The 18,015-nt window shown below is 39.7% G+C and overlaps 1 protein-coding gene across 2 annotated transcripts in view; it reads left to right on the plus strand.

The window, feature by feature from the left end:
- nectin3b (nectin cell adhesion molecule 3b) overlaps positions 1–18,015 on the plus strand; it is a 182,309-nt gene that overhangs the window by 162,200 nt on the left and 2,094 nt on the right. For both annotated transcript variants that reach the window (XM_059964779.1, XM_059964780.1), the window contains one exon: positions 717–868. In XM_059964779.1, coding sequence (XP_059820762.1) covers positions 717–868 — 152 coding nt within the window. The remainder of the gene's footprint in view (positions 1–716; positions 869–18,015) is intronic.

Genomic DNA, 18,015 nt, shown 5'->3' on the forward strand with positions numbered 1-18,015 from the left:
AGATGCTGATGAACACACACATAAAACACTGGAGGAACTCAGTGTCTTGGCTTGTAATGTTAACAATTTATTTCCCTCCAGGGATGCTGTTTGACTTGCCAAGATTCACCAATTTGCTGGGAACAGAATCAAGTAACATCATGCCCCAAGGTCATTATATAGAGAAGATGAGCTTGGGACATGATGGGAAATAAGAAAGAATTAAAGAAAGGTGGCAATGACTAATACATAGGGAACATTTGTCAGGTCATTGGAGGAAAGTATGGAGAGAGGATGTCAGAGGCAAGTTTTATTTTACACAGAGCGTGGTGAGTGCATGGAACACACTGCCAGGGGTGGTGGTAGAGGCAGATACAATAGAGGATTTTAAGAAACTTTTAGGTAGGAAAATGGAGGACTTTGTCAAAGGAAAAGGTCAGATTGATTTACAGTAGGTTGAAAGATCATCAAAAAATTATGGACTGTATTCTGCTGCAGTGTTCTGTGTTCAAAAGCAGATAATTCAGGATTAATCTGGGGAAACTGGAGGGACATTTAGCATACTGTGTAATGGAGGGGGATTAAAGCTGGTGTTTAATGTATTTTTACATCCTTTTGTAGGGTAATGGTAATCAATACAATATTGCTCTTTTCTGAAGCATGTTGATGCAAGATCTGTAATTTTAATGTTTATAAAGATTATTCCAATTCCAGTTAATGTTCTTTGAATTGTCTAGATTCGAAGAACAGCTACCGGAGGATTTGCAAATTGAAAATGATACTCTAACTTTCAATAGACCACTTAACTACAACGATTCTGGTATTTATATTTGTGAGGTTGTGAACATTCATGGACATAGAAAAAATCAAAAAGTTGTCCAGATAAAAGGTATGTTTTATTTTTATATATATATATATATATATTTGCATCTTGACCCACTTGTTAGCTGTACATCACACCAAACATTTATTTTTAAAAGTTCAACTTGATATGTACAGTATATGAAAGTGCAGTCACCATTTCACAGAATCAATCAATATGTAAAGACTGGAGTGATTAAAAGGGCAGGCTCTACTTTCTGAACTATGGCAAGTAAATTACTTAGCCTATAATTTAACTAAATTTGGTCTTTTGTTTTATATTAATTACATTTCTTTTTTTTTGGTTCATGGGAAGTGAAATTCACTGTTAAAGCCAGTACTTATTGTCCATCCTTAATTGCCCCTAAATTGTGTAAACTGTGATTCAACCATATTGGTGGATTTAAAGTTACCTGTTGGACACAGCTGGAAAGAAATGACAGATTCCTATCTCTATAAGACTCTGGAACCATCTGGGTTTTTATGACAAGTTGGTGGTTTCAAGACCATTCCAAATTAATTTATTTACTTTAAGTTCCCCATTTGCCATTACAAGTTTCAACGTCATGCCTCTGAATCTAGATGAAGTACTTTAGCTGCTATTTTAGAATGCAGTTATTTTGCTAATAGTATAGTGACTGCATCCAACAGACTTTATTGGAAAAACCTGCTAGAACATAGAAGAGTATAGCACGGGAATGGGCACTTTGGCCCACAATGTTGTGCCGATCTAGCTAAAAAAAAAACAGACACCCAACGCTACATAATGTTCAAATCCATCCATCTTATTTACATCCATGTGCCTATCAAAACATCCCCTAAAAGTCTCTAACACCATACCACGCAGCGCATTTCAGGCATCCACTAGTCCCTGAACACAAAAACTTGCCCCTCACATCCCCTTTGAACATACCCCTTCTCACTTTCAATGTATGCCCTCTGGTTCTCAACCTTGGGAAACAGATACTTCCTGTCTACTGTATCTATGCCTCTCATAATCTTATAAACCTCTATCAGATCTCCCCTCAGCTTCCACCGTTCCAGAGAAATCACCCTGCTTGTCCAGCCTCTCATGATAGCACGCGCCCTGTAAACCAGGCGAGATCCTGGTAAACCTCCTATGAACCCTCTCCAAATCTCAGCATCCTTCCTATAGTGGGGCGACCAGAACTGTACTCAAGATGTGCTTAACCAGAGTTTTATAAAGTTGCAGTATAACCTTTTGACTTTTGAACTCTGTGCCTCGACTAATAAAAGCAAGCATTCCATAAGCCTTCTTAACCACCTTATCGACTTGTGTAGTCTCAAGGGGCTATGAACGTGGATCCCAAGAACTTTCTGATGAGCAACACTGCTTTGGATCTTGCACTTTACAGTGTACAGTGTCTCCTTGCATTTTTCCTACCAATGAGCAACACCTCACATTTATCTGGGTTAAACTCAAGAGGAAGAAAGAAACTTGAGGTTTAGGAAGCATGGGCTCTAAACAGTTACAAAGTAGCCAGGAAGGAGTTGAAGAATGAACTTGGGGCTAAAAGGATCGTGGTGAGTAGAATTAAGGAAAGCCCCAAGGCATTCTACACATGTATGAAGAATAGAAGGATGACAAGAATGAAGGTAGGACTAATCAGGTATAGAAAAGGAGCCACATGCCTGGAGTCAGAGGAAGTAGCGGAGGTCCTTGATGAATACTTTGCTTCAGCGCTCACCAGTTAGAGAGATGTTGACCTTTGTGAGAACAGGCTGATATGCTAGAATATTTCAACGCTAAGAAAGGGGATGTGCTAGAAGTTCTGATAAACATTAGGATAGTTAAGTCTATGGAGCCTGACAGAATATACACCAGGTTACTACAGGAAGCGAGGAAAGGGTGGCAGATGATTGGAAGGAGGCAAATGTTATCTCTTTGTTCAAGAAAGGGAGTAGGAATAACCCTGAGAATTGTGAGCATTGAATCTTACTTCAGTCATGGGCAAATTATTGGGAAAGATTCTTAGAGAAAGGCTTTATGAACATTTGGAGATGCATTGTTTGATTAGGGATAGTCAGCATGGCTTTGTGTGTGGCAGGTCATGCCTCATTACCTACTTTGAGGATGTAACAAAGCACATTGATGAAGGTAGAGCAGTGGATATAGTATGTATGGATTTTAGTAAGATGTTTGATAAGGTTCAGAAAATCAGGACACATGGGATCCAGTGAAATGTGGCTGTGTGGATATAGAATTGGCTTGTCCAAAAAAGGCAGTGGGTGTTTAGATGGAGTGACCAGTGGTGTTCCACAGGGATCTGTTCTGTGACTTCTGCTTTTTTGTGATTCTTAGGATGCATAGATGGGCAGAGAAGTGGGCAGATAGAGTACAACCCAAAAAAGTGTTAATAATTCACTTTGGAAGGTTGAATTTGAAGGTACAATACAGGGTAAATGGCAGGATTCTTAATATTATGGAGGAACAGCGTTATCAAGGAGTCCATGTCCATACTTCCTTCAAAGTCTCTGTGCATGTTGAATGTTGACAGGGTGGTTAATAAGATACATGGTGTGTTGGCGGACATTAGTTGGGGGATTTAGTTCAAGAGCTGTGAGGTAATGTTACAGCTCTATAAAACCCTGGTTAGAGTACACTTGCAGTACTATGCTCATTCTTGACACCTCATTTTGGGTTTCAGCACCTAAGTTACAGAGAAAGGTTGAACAAGTTATGTCTTTATTCTTTGGAGCATAGAAGGTTGAGGGGGGACTTGATAGAGGTATTTAAAATTATGAGGGGGATAGATCGAGTTGACGTGGATAGGCTTTTTCCATTGAGAGTAGGGAAGATTCAAACAGGACATGAGTTGAGAGTTAGGGGGCAAAAGTTTAGGGGTAACATGAGGGGGAATTTCTTTACTCAGAGAGTGGTAGCAGTGTAGACCAATCTTCCAGTAGAATTGGTAGAGGCAGGTTCGATATTGTCATTTAAAGTAAAATTGGATAGGTATATGGACAGGAAAGGAATGGAGGGTTATGGGCTGAGTGCAGGTTGGTGGGACTAGGTGAGAATAAGCGTATGGCACTGACTAGAAGGGCCGAGATGGCCTGTTTTCGTGCTCTAATTGTTATATGGTTATATTGTAAGTGTTTAAGAAAGGGTGCAGACAAGATTTACCAGGAGTATACAAGCATTTGGATGAGCTAGGCCTTTTTTCCTTTCTTTCTTTTTATTGGCATGTCTTGTTTTTAATTTTTCTTTCTTTTTAAATCTTTTTATTAATTTTAAACGTAAGAAAAGAAAACATCGATTACAAAGAGCTTGAGAGTACCTAATTAATAGGCTAGAATACAAGTACAAACAATTAATAATTCATATATGATAGTCTCCCAAACTCACAGTAGGTTGCAAAAAAAGGATAAGTTTAAAAAAAACAAATAAAACTAACCTAACCGACATGGGCTATTGCATCATATCAAGTACACACAGTAGTGTCAATAACTCCACACCTCTATCCAAATACTTAAAGATGATGAGAAAGGGGTTTAGGAAGTTCAGTTTAACTTATATGAATATGTTGGATAAATGGTCTCCAGATTTCTTCAAATTTGACCGAGGGGTCGAAAATGACACTTCTAATTTTTTCTAAATTCAAACAAGAAATAGTTTGGGAAAACCATTGAAATGTAGTTGGAGGATTAATTTCTTTCCAGTTAAATAGGATAGATCTTCTAGCTATTAATGTAATAAATGCAATCATCTGCCGGACTGAGGGGGATAAATTACTATTAGTTTACAAACAAGGGCAAGACCAAAACATCTGAGTTAATGAGGCACCTTCAGAGTGACATCTGTCACAGATTGGATTAACATGGGAATCAAATCGAGCAAGTTTGTCCTTGGACATATGAACCTTTAATTGTATGAGGGCATGTTTGGCACAAGTAGAAGAGGAGTTAACTAACTGTAAAATTTTGAAGTTCTTTTTCCCATTCCTTCTTAATTTTATCTGACATCCCTGGTTGTATTTTCATGATCATATTGTAAACAACAGTTACTAAACCCGTCTGACAAGGGTTCAAAGCTAGAATTTTTTTCCGTAATATCAATTGGGTATAAATTCGGAAAGGACTGCAACATATTATTCAAGAAATTTCTAATTTGTAAGTATCTAAAAAAATGGATTTTAGGCAAATTATATTTATTGGACAACTGTTCAAAGGACATAAAGCTGTTATCTAAGAATAAATCATGAAAACATGTTATACCTCTTGTTTTTCATAACACAAAGGCTTGGTCCATAAAAGAGTGCTGAAAAACAGTTAGATATAATAGGGCTTGATAAGATGAACTTATTCAAGCCAAAGAATTTACGAAATTGAAACCAAATTCATAATGTATATTTAACTATAGGGTTAGTTATTTGTTTATTCAATTTAGATAAAACAAAGGGAAGCGAAGATCCTAAAATAGAGAACAATGAAAAGTCTTCTACAGATTTGCATTCCAAATTTACCCATTGTAGGCTTTGTAATGTGATCGATTCCTGTGTCCAAAATATTAAATATCGGATATTAGAATCTTAGGTTTGGCAGCCACCTTCCTTCTTAGGCTTCTGTAAATATTTTTTACTTAATCTAGGATTTTTATTCTGCCATAAATATGAGGATATTTTAGAATCAATAGTATCAAAAAAATTTAGGAATAAAGATTGGTAGTGTTTGAAATAGATATAAAAATTTAGGTAGAACTATCATCTTAATAGCATTAATTTAACCAACCAATGACAAAGATAGTGGAGACCATCTAGTAACAAGTTGCTTGATTTGGTCAATTAAAGGTAAAAAGTTAACTTTAAATAAATCCTTATGTTTCTTAGTGATTTTAAAACCCAAATAAGAAAAGTTTTCCAAAACAACTTTAAATGGTAAATGTTTATAAATTGGAACTTGCGTGTTTAATGGAAATAATTCACTCTTATTAAAATTTAGTTTATAGCCAGAAAAGCTACTAAACTGAGCAAGCAAGGATAAGATAACAGGAATAGATCTCTCAGGGTCAGAGATGTATAATAACAAATCATCAGCATATAGTGATAGCTTATATGTCCTCTTCCTGTGGGTAATACCAAAAATATTAGGTGAGTCATGAATAGCAATGGCTAAGGGTTCCAAAGCAATATCAAATAGTAGAGGACTTAAAGAGGACGTGCCTCGTGCCACGAAACAGCTGTAAAAAGGGAGATCTATGATTGTTGGTAAGAACCGAAGCCAAAGGCTTATAATGTATTATTTTAATCCATTATATAAATGTCAGGCTAAAATTAAAATTCTGCAACGTATTAAATAGATACGGCCATTCAACTCTATCAAACGCTTTTTCAGCATCTAAGGAAATGACTCTTTCTGGGATTTTAGATGGAGTGTAAACTATATTAATTAATTTTCTAATGTTAAAAGAAGAATAACGATTTTTAATAAATCCAGTCTGATCCTCGAATAATTTGAGGTAATATATTTTCCAGTCTAGTGGCCAAAATTTTGGTAAAGATCTTAGAATCCATATTCAGTAAAGATATAGGCTGATATGATGCACATTCAGTAGGGTCTTTATCTTTTTTAAGAATTAAAGAAATGGAGGCATCATAAAAAGATTGTGGTAGTTTACCTACAGATAGTGCATCCTTAAAAAAATTACATAACCAAGGAGAGAGTTCAGAAGAAAAAGATTTTAAAAAGTCTGCAGTATAACCATCCAGACTAGGGGCTTTACCTGAATTCATTGAAAAAATAGCCTCTTTTATTTTGGTTTCAGTAATAGGTGCATCTAATGATACACAATCCTCAGTTAATTTTGGGATATTCAATTTCCTTAAAAATTCATCCATTATAGAAGAATCAGCAGAAAATTCTAATTGATATAGAGAATTATAAAAATCTTGAAAGCTTTATTTGTCTCTTTATGATCAATCGTCAAAGTGCCATCTCGTTTACAAGTCTTAATAATCTGCTGTTTAACCGAAGCAGTTTTCAATTGGTTAGCCAATAATTTACCAGATTTGGCCCCATGGATATAAAACTGAGTCCTAGATTTAATTAACTGATTTTCAATTGAAGAGGATAGTAACAAACTGTGCTCCATTTGAAGTTCAACTTTCTTTTTATAAAGTTCTTTACTAGGGGTAACAGAGTAAACCTTATCAATTTCTTTAATTTTATCAACCAACGTAAGTATTTCAGTGTTAATTCGTTTTCTGACTCCAGCAGAGTATAAAATAATTTGTCCACAGATAAATGCTTTAAAAGTGTCCCATAATGATCCACTAGAAATCTCTTCTGTAAAGTTTGTTGAAAAAAACAAATCAGTTTGTTGTTTAATAAAGTTGAGAAAGTCTGAGTCCTGAAGTAGAGTTGAACCACCATGATTTAACAGTTAAGGATAGATAGTTTCAAAGGTGCATGATCAGAGATAGTAATAGAGTCATAGTTACAATCAATAACGCCTGTAAGTAAATGATGATCAATAAAGAAATACTCAATTCTTGAATAATTATGATAAACATGAGAGAAATATGAGAATTCTTTATCCTTGGGGTGTAGGAATCGCCAAATTTCAGAGATTCCAGAATGAACCATAAAGGATTTAATGAGAAAGGCCGATTTATTTGGAAGAACCTGGGTGAACTTAGATCTATCCATCAAGGGATTTAAACAACTGTTAAAATCCCCACCCATTATCAACTTATGCTCGTTTAAATTAGGGAAGGATGTAAATATACACTTTAAAAATTCAGGACAGTCAATATTTGGAGCATAAACATTAACTAAAACAACTTTTAGGTTAAAAAGTAAACCAGTAATGAGCAAAAATCTACCTTCTGGGTCTGAAATTGTTTCATAATGTATAAAAGAGGTTGAGGAGTCTAGAAAAATAGAAACACCTCTTATTTTAGCTTGGGAATTCAAATGATACTATTGTTCCTTCCAAAACCTAAAAAAACATTGACTATCCTCCTTCCTCACATGAGTCTCTTGTGCAAAAATAATATTAGCATTCATTCTGTGGAATACTTTAAATAATTTTTTTTTGTTTAATCGGATTATTTAAACCATTTGTATTCCAAGAAACAAAGTTAATAATCTTATCCATATTGCTAATATTTATCATAGTAGATGTACGAGGCTAAGCAGAAGATAAACTCATGAATCCAGAAGAGGAGAGCAAGTTCAAAGAGGAACCAGAAATTACGACTCTTCAGCCATTTTGGTAGTTTCAAGTCAGCCCATGAAGGAAAAACCAAGCGAAAAGCAAAAGAGAACCACCCCTCCCCCCACCCACGGAAACCCAAGAAAAAGCCAGAGAGAGGCAAGCAGGCAAACTAACACTAATTTTATCCCCATCTCTCAAGACAGCAACTCAGGGAAAAAAAGTGGAAAAACTGACACAAAGCACCCATATTTAAAAAAAAAGTAAAGTGTTAGTATAACAGGGATTAAACTATAAAATTAATATTATTGGGAAAAAAAGATTTAAAAAAAGAGAAAAAATACTAAAACGTTAAAACCTAAAACAGGATAGCGTTATACTAATATTTCAAAAGAAGACTGTCAGACTTGGTCAGCCACACCTGAACGAATGTGATGTGTCCAAGAACTAAGATCTTACGGGAAGAAGAAACAACACCTTGGAAAGAGAAAGTTTGAAAAAACTGAATACTTCAGCATAAAAGATATAAAGCAAAAATGTATACAAACTTAAAAACATTTAATTAGTAGCTTTCAAAACTAAAAGAATAATAGTAAAAAAAACTCGAAATAAACCAAAAACAAACGTTTACTTAAACTTGTAAAAAATACACTATCAGCCATCACATAGGGATGTTTAAATTATGAAAGGTCCGAATCTGTAAGCTAATTATTAGCTTAAAGAAAAAAGCCGAGACGGTAAAGAGCCATTAAAAATGGATAATAAAAATACAATACTCGTAGTAGAAAAGTGCTGTTCTTCAAGAAATCTTTGGGCTTCAGCTGGAGAATTAAACAGCCGACAAGAATCATTGGGAAGCATGACTCTCAGCTGCGCTGGGGATAACAGCGCTTGTTTGTAACCTTTTCAATAGAATTCCAACATAACCGGTTTAAAAGCCATTCTTTCCCTCAGAACTTTAGGACAGTAGTCTTCCAGAATACGAAACTTAAAATCTTGAAAGCCGATCATACCCTTCTGTCAGGCAGCTCAAATCAGGCAATCTTTAATATGAGGATAGTGAAGCTGGAGAATCACTGGCCGTAGTCTCCCTCTGGGGCTGATTTTAAGCAAGAAATGCGGTGTGCGCGGTCGATTATTGGAGGGGTATCCAGAACATCTGAGCTGAAAACATCCATTAAGTATTTAGAGAAAAATATGACCGGATCACCCTTCTCAACATTTTCCGGGAGCCCGATTATCCACAGGTTTTATCTTTGAGATCGATTTTCAAGATCAATAATTTTAGATTTCAACAGTTGAGAACAGTTGAGAAGTCAAAGACAGCTTTTGTTCCAAAGTTTCAATTTTACGATCTCTCTGGCGAATAGCATCTTCGAGAGCTGAAATTCTTGCTTCTTGTTGTTGAATATCTAATGTAAGTGATTGAAGCCTTATGTCAACTGTCTTTAAAGTTTCATCCATCGAAGAAAACTTTTGAGGCGAGTTTGTTCTCCAGTCTCTCAAGTCTCTCATCCATAAGTTTCCCAATTGCGTCCAAAGTTAACGGTTCTTTAGTCAGTTTCGCTTCTTTAGCTTCTCATACACTGAAATTTAGAAGGATGAGAGGGGATCTGATTGAAACATATAAGATTATTAAGGGATTGGACACACTGGACGCAGAAAGCATGTTCCCGCTGATGGGTGAGTCCAGAACTAGAGGCTACAGTTTAAGAATAAGGGGTAGGCCATTTAGAACAGAGATGCGGAAAAGCTTTTTCACCCAGAGAGTGGTGGATATGTGGAATGCTCTTCCCCAGAAGGCAGTGGAGGCCAAGTCTCTGGATGCATTCAAGAGAGAGTTAGATAGAGCTCTTATAGATAGCGGGGTCAGGGGATATGGGGAGAGGGCAGGAACAGGGTACTGATTGTGTATGATTGGCCATGATCATAGTGAATGGCGGTGCTGGCCAGCAGGGCCGAATGGCCTACTCCTCCACCTACTGTCTACTGTCTATTGTCTATTCTCGTGATTTCCCGGCTATTTTGACGAGTTGGAAAATAATTCAAAAAGTCGGAAAGTATTTCATAAATATCAACCCCTTTAGTGTAGGTATGAATAGATCAGTTATGGGGTGATTGCAGGTAAAAAAAAGTAAAAGAATTGGAGTGAAGCCTAATGCAGCCTCACCCCATGAGCGCCATCTTGAGAGCCTCCTTTTTCTTAGGAGCATAAGAGATGACTTGATAGAGGTGTAAAAGACAATAAGAAGACAATCGAGTGGAGAGCCTGAGATTTTTTTCACAGGTCTGAATGGCTAATATAAAGGAGCATCATTTTAGTCTAATTGGAGGAAAGTATAGGCAGAGAAGTCAGAGGTAATTTTTTTTCACAGAGTGATGGGTACATGGAATGCCCTGCCAAGGGTTGTGGTCAAGACAGTTGCATCAGAACATTTAAGAAACTCTTAGATAGGCATATGGATGGTAGGAAAATGAAGGGCTATTTAGGGAAGATTTAGATTGATCTTAGAGTAGGTTAAAACATTATGGACTGAAGGGCCTGTAGTGTGCTTCAGTGTTGTATAATTCTATAACAGATTAGCAGAACACTTGGGTAGTGTTGATGTTCACTGGTTCAGTACTGTATATCCTTTATACTAGATACTGAGTGTGCAATAACCAATTACAGTGGTCAAAGGCATGATTCAGCAGATTCTGGAAATCCAGAGTAACACATAAGACCTTAAGACATAGGAGCAGAATTAGGCCATCCAGCCTGTCTCTAAGAATCTTTAGTTTTGCCCAGTGTCACGTACCCCATGACAAGGTTACCAAACCAGCAGAAATGGAATGATACTTTGGAGTCTGGTGGTACTGTAACTAAAAGTGTTTATTAGTAAACTAAGTAATACAGTACAATAAAAATCCAAATGTATATATAAAACAGGTTAGCAATGATATATACAGAAGTGTGGAAATATAAATCAAAACCAAGCTCTATCGAAGTCTAGGGGTAAATCAAGAGTCTTATGATGGTGCAGAGTTCAATTCAGTTTAGTTTAGTTTAAGTGGAGGTAGTTGTTGTGCTGTTGTGGTCACCGACTGTGGCCCCTCTGTATCAGGCCAGACTGTTCTTTAGTGGTGAGCCTGTCACCCAGATGAGGATGGACACACACACACAAGCCGCCACCGGTCTGCCTTCACACACTGTGAGCCTCTGACCGATTCTCCTGAATCGATCCTCCAAGCCCCCACCTTTCTGCGGGTGCAGTGTCTCGTGGCATGTCTGCCTGTGTCTCAGCAGACTTGCCTTTTATCTCCCCTGACGGGGGTACCAGCCATCCATCAATAGCATGTCCATCATCTGGTACTGCCTTGCTGTCTCAGCAGGAATGCTCACAAGCAGGGAAAGTCCTTAGAAGTAATGTAAACAATTATTGAAGAAGCCATAATACTAAATCATCTCTCTATCTCTCTATCTCTCTCTCTCTCTCTCTCTCTCTCTCTCTCTCTCTCTCTCTCTCTCTCTCTCTCTCTCTCTCTCTCTCTCTCTCCCCCTCCCTCCCTCCCTCTCTCTCTCTCTCTCCCTCCCTCTCTCCCTCTCTCTCCCTCTCTCCCTCCCCATCTGCAGCAGGAGGCCTCCCCCCTCTTCTCTCTCTCTCTCTCTCGCTCTCTCATTAGCAGCATAGTTCACAGGGTCAACTCTGGACCCCATCTCCATCTGGTTTGCTCATCACACATCACACCAGGAAAGATGGTAGGGTAAAGGAGCCATGTTGTGCCGTGGAGGAACTCAGCATGCCAGGCAGCATACGTGAAAATGAATAAACAGCCAACATTTTGAGCGGAGACCTTTCCTCAGGACTGAAAAGGAAAGGAGAAGATGTCAGAGTAAAAAGGTGGGGGGAGGGGAAGGTGGATTAGCTAAAAGATTTATTTATTGAGATACAGTGTGAATTAGGCTCATCTGGCCCTTTAATTTAGCTTTGTTGACACTGATCAAAAACACTTTAGTGTTAAAGTGAAAATGAATTTCTACAAATTGGGCTAAATTATCATTTTATTTATTTATTTAAATTATTAAATTATTAAACACAAAATAGTTGCATAATTACTCGCCCTCTTCAAGTCGGTATCTAGTAACTGCACTTTTGGCAGCAATTACAGCCTTGAGTCTGTGTGGATAGGTCTCTCTGTATCAGCTTTGCACATCTGGACACTGCAATTTTTCCCTATTTTTCTTTACAAAACTGCTCAAAATCTGTCAGATTGCATGGGGATCATGAGTGAACAGGTCTTTTCAATTCCACAAATTCTCAATTGGATTGAGGTCTGGACTCTAATGTGGTTGCTCCAGGATATTAACTTTGTTGTATTTAAGCCATTCCTGTGTAACTTTGGCTTTATGCTTGAGATCATTATCTTGTTAAAAAAAAATTCTTCTCCCAAGTCACAGTTTTCTTGCAGACTGCATCAGGTTTTCCTCCAGGATTTCCCTGTATCTTGCTGCATTCATTTGACCTTCTACCTTCACAAGCTTTCCAGGACCTGCTGTAGTGAAGCACCCCCACAACATGATGCAGCCACTACCATACTTCACCATAGGGATGGTGTGTTTATGATGATGTGTGGTGTTTAGCTTACGCCAGATGTAGCGTTTAGTCTGATGGCTGAAAAGCTCAATTTGCGTTTCATCAGAGTACCTTCTGCCAGCTGATTTCAGAGTCTCCCAAATGCCTTCTGGCAACCTCTGAGATTTCATTTGAGTTGCTTCCACAGTGGCTTTCTCTCTGCCACTTTCCCATAAAGCTGTGACGGTAAAGTACCTGGGCAACAATTTTATGTGCATTCTCTCCCATCTTAGCCACTAAAGCGTGTAACTCCTCCAGAACTGTTCCTAGGTCTCTTGGTGGCCTTCCTTACTAGTCCCCTTCTTGCACGGTTAATCAGTTTTTGAGGATGGCCTGCTGTAGGCAGATTTACAGGTGTGCCATTTCTTGATGATTGACTTAACTGTACCCCAAGGGATATTCAGTGACTTGGAAATTTTCTTGGATTCATCTCCTGACTTGCTTTTCAATAACTTTTTCACAGAGTTGCTTGGAGTGTTCTTTTGTCTTTATGGTGTAGTTTTTGCCAGGATACTGACTGACTCACCAGCAATTGGACCTTCCAGATACAGGTGTATTTTTACTACAATCAATTGAAACACCTGGACTGCAACATAGGTCTCCAAAACAGATCTCCATTTAACTAATTATGTGACTTCTAAAACCCATTGGCTGCACCAGTGATGATATGTTGTGTCATATTAAAAGGAGGGAGGGGGTAAATTCTTATGCAATTATTTAGTGTTTTATATTTATAATTAATTTAGATCACTTTGCAGAGATCTGTTTTCCTATTGACATATAAGTCTTTTTCTGTTGATCAGTGTCTTAAAAAGCGAAATAAAATCCGCTGTGATTCAATGTTGTAAAATAACAAAATGTGAAAACTTCTAAGGGGGGGAGGTTAATACTTTTTATAGGCACTATAAGGGACAATAAGGGAAATAACATTTAGGATTGCAATAAGGAGAATTTTTTTCACTGTGGAAGCTCTTGTCACTGTGTTTATTCAAAACTGATAAATTTGTAGCATGAAGAAAATCAAGCATTGAGGATAATGCAGGAATATGGAGTTACAGTTGTGGAGTCATACAGCATGAAAACATGCCTTACAGTAGTGGTCACCAACCTTTTTAAGCCCAAGATCCCCTACCTCGGCCTTAATGAAAGACGAGATCAACCCGCAACCCAGAAGTAGAAATAATGTAAAAACCAGGGGTACCCACCCTTTTTTGCACCACGGACCAGTTTAATGTTGACAACATTCTTATGGACCAGCTGACGGGGGAGGGGGGGGCGGAGGTGTGGGGGGTGGTGGTGGTGTTAAACACGACCGGAATACAGCAATACTTGAAGCAGGTTCCTTATGTCCAGTCTATTCTGCAATTTAGTTTTCGTGGTTCTTGCTCACGTTTTTTCTGCTGAAAAAACTCAATTTGTTTGTCTTTAAGCACAGGGTGCTTGGAGTCAAGGTACCGAAGCAGTTTTGAGGGCTTCATTGCCTCATTATACAGCCTCCCAACTGCCCACCGCCTTGGCCAGGTGCGGCTGGTTGTGGGTGGGGTGAGAGGACAAGGTCAGGGCCGGAGGTCCCCGTGCAGTCTGGAGAGAGCAACTGACTGAGCAAGGAGTGCGACAGGGTGCGCCCACCCCCCTTGTAGGATCTATCAGCTGACAAAAGTTTGATTCAGTAGATCACAGCGTGGTAGCTGCTCTGATACTTATGGAACCCTGAGCCGGAATTAGATCATCTGCGAATATTTTAGCACAAGGATCCCCACGAACATTCGGTGTGCTAAACAGGTTTAGAGGCAGTGCCCATCTGTCCGCGCTCCAGGCTGGTAGCAATGGCACTTCCTGCCGGCTGCGTGAGGCCAACCAGTGATCGCTGGTGCGAGAGTATCACTGCGTTTAGGCGACTGATGACCTTGTTTGGATTCAACTTCAACAGTGGCCGTGACAGGAAATGAGGAAATGTATAGCTGACTCATATTGTTTCGGTTGGGGACCACTGAATTACACTGTGTAGAGCGGGGAGCTACACGCATGCACACTGGGCAAAAAGAGCGGAACTAAAACCCTGCAACCCGGAAACAATCTCTCAACAGTATTTGTGTATTTATTTTTCTTCTTTTTTCGGGACCTACTGGGAAAGTCTCAAAGATCGACCAGTCGATCGCAGTCGACGGGTTGGCAAGCACTACCTTACAGTCTACAACGTCTGTGTCACGATTGGGAAACCTGCTCAATTAATCGCACCTTCCAGCACCTGGCCCATAACCTTGTATGCTTAGATGACTTAAGTGCATATTGAAGTATATCAAAGTTCAAAGTACATTTATATATGTACTTCGTATGTTATGTAAATACGTACAAAGATAGGAAATGAAACTTTGAGCATAGTGAGATAATATTTTTGATGCAATGCAAGGTCGCTGAGCTTAGATAATGGATCAGCACATGGAATAATTGTAACCATTAGTGAGATGGTTTCAGGAGGGTCAGGGTTCAATATCAGTAATTCTGTTGTTTTAGGCATGTTAGGGCAGGAGGAATTAATGGGGGAATTGCTGGCATTCCTACTTGGTGAAAACGTCACTGCAGTGCTCAGACTGGAAAGTCTGAAAATATACTGAGGCTATATGGCTGGAACTGAGGAATAAGCAAAGGATGACCATGTTAATGGGATTATATTATAAGCTATGTAGTAGTCCAGTACCCAATAGCAGAATTTATATTCTAGTGCTTTGGAAATGAATGCTATCATTGCATTTGCCTTCCTTTCCACCGACTGTGGTTAAGAAGGTGTATAGTGTATTGGCCTTCATCAATCATGGAATTGAATTTAGGAGTCAGGAGATAATGTTGCAGCTATATAGGACCCTGGTCAGACCCCACTTGGAGTACTGTGCTCAGTTCTGGTCGCCTCACTACAGGAAGGATGTGGAAGCCATAGAAAGGGTGCAGAGGAGATTTACAAGGATGTTACCTGGATTGGGAAGCATGCTTTATGAGAATAGATTGAATGAACTTGGCCTTTTTTCCTTGGAGCGAAGAAGGATGAGAGGTGACCTAATAGGTGTACAAGATGATGAGAGGCATTGATCGTGTGGATAGTCAGAGGCTTTTTCCCAGGGCTGAAATGGTTGCCACAAGAGGACACAGGTTTATGGTCCTGGGGAGTAGATACAGAGGAGATGTCAAGGGTAAGTTTTTTACTCAGAGAGTGAATGAGAGTGAGTGCGTGGAATGGGCTGCCGGCAACAGTGGTGGAAGTGGATACAATAGGGTCTTTTAAGAGGCTTTTAGATAGGTACACGGAGCTTAATAAATAGAGGGCTATAGGTAAGCCTAGTAATTTGAAATGGAAGGACATATTCGGCACAACTTTGTGGGCCGAAGGGCCTGTATTGTGCTGTAGATTTTCTATGTTTCCATGACTCAACCTGCAAGTTAACCTGTATGAGAGCTTTCAAGTCCCTTTACAACTCTGATTTCTGAATTTGCACCCCATTTAGAAAGTAGTCTACATCTTTATTCTTTCTACCAAAGTTCATGACCAGATGCTTCCCTACACTGTATTGACTTTAAGGTTCCAATGTTAGGACAGAAGAATTGCTCCCATGGAATCCAAAGAGAGTGAGATGGGTGGATTTAGAATTGTCTCAGGGTAGAAAACAGAGGTTGGATGGTGGTTGAAGATTATATCTTAGAATGGAGACCAGTAATTATTGATGTAGGTGTTGGAACCTTGTTTTTCATTATTTATATTAGTAGTTTGTATGTGATGTACTATGCCTGATCAGGAAGGTTGCAGATTACAGGAAATTATGAGCTGGTTTTGATTATGATTATCGTATATTACGGGTATCTTGAAGTGGGAATGAGTGGAAAGTGGAGTTTAAAACATAAATGTAAGATGATGTAGCGATGTGCTACACACAGCGCTGAAATAACGACACGCAATCGGTAAGTCATTTCAAGACTAGTTTATTCAAATTTCGCGGCGCTGATATTTAATCCATAGCACCCGGCCTTTCCGGGCGGAAATGACGTCAGGGGTGCATTACCAAAGTCTCCCCCCGCGCGCTGGCTATTTGTGAGTCAGTTCACCTATGCAGAAAGTGGGTTGCCACATAACCCCCCCCCCCCCCCCAGAACCGGCGATACACCCCCCCCAATGTCCACAGTCTGGATCAGCCTCTGTTTGGGAGGTCTGCCTCTGCACCGCGGTGCCTGAACCTTGACCGGCTGCGCCAAGTCCACATGGGCTGGTTTGAGTCAGTCCACCGTGAAAACCTCCTCTCTTCCCCCATTGTTCAGAACGTATGTGGCCCCGTTGTTGTTGATCACCTTGAACGGCCCCTCATACGGCCGCTGTAGTAGTGCCCGGTGTCCGTTCCTTCGTACAAACACAAACTTACAGTCCTGCAGGTCTTTGGGTACATGGGTTGGGGTCCGTCCATGCTGTGAAGTTGGGACGGGGGCCAGGTTGCCGAGCCTTTCGCGTAGTCTGTCCAGGACTGCTGCGGGTTCTTCCTCTTGCCCCCTTGGGGCTAGTATGAACTCTCCCAGGACAGCCAGGGGTGCGCTGTACACCAACTCGGCCGACGAAACGTGTAGGTCCTCTTTGGGCACTGTACAAATTCCAAGCAGGACCCAGGGAAGCTCGTCCACCCAGTTAGGTCCTCTCAGGCGGGCCATGAGAGCCGACTTCAAGTGACGGTGGAAGCGTTCCACCAGTCCGTTCGACTGTGGGTGGTAGGCAGTTGTGTGGTGTAGCTGTGTTCCCAACAGGCTGGCCACAGCCGACCACAGGCTGGAGGTGAACTGGGTGCCTCTGTCAGAGGTAATGTGGGCCGGTACCCCGAAGCGTGCTACCCAGGTTGCGATCAGTGCTCGGGTGCAGGAATCGGCAGATGTGTCGGTGAGGGGGACCGCCTTTGGCCACCTCGTGAACCGGTCTACCATAGATCAGGGAGAAGGCAGGAGAGTGGGGTTGGGAACTTTTCTGAGTTCTAATGAAAGGTCATCCACTGTAAATGTTAACTCTGCTCTGCCTCCTTAGGTGTTGACTTCTTAGGTGCATTTTGTTTCAAATTTTAGCATCTATTGATTTGATTCTTAAATCTAGAAATAACGGACACTGCCTTTTCAATATTTTGGTTTTCATGTTTGTTATAGCAAGTGGTTGAAATGTTCTTAGTTTGTTTCATCACTTTGCTACTTGGGTCTTGATGGATTTGTGCATGGAACTTTTCATTGAAATGCAGCTATTCGATTTACCACAATTGGCACTTTGTTACACATCTTACTATTATCTTCTCAGCACTAAACATTTATGTTGTGTTCAATTAGAATTAATTAGAAAAACATTGAATGGTGTTTTGGGAACAAACTATACAT

This window comes from Hypanus sabinus, chromosome 3 (assembly GCF_030144855.1).
Source record: "Hypanus sabinus isolate sHypSab1 chromosome 3, sHypSab1.hap1, whole genome shotgun sequence".
Taxonomy (NCBI): Eukaryota; Metazoa; Chordata; class Chondrichthyes; order Myliobatiformes; family Dasyatidae; genus Hypanus; species Hypanus sabinus.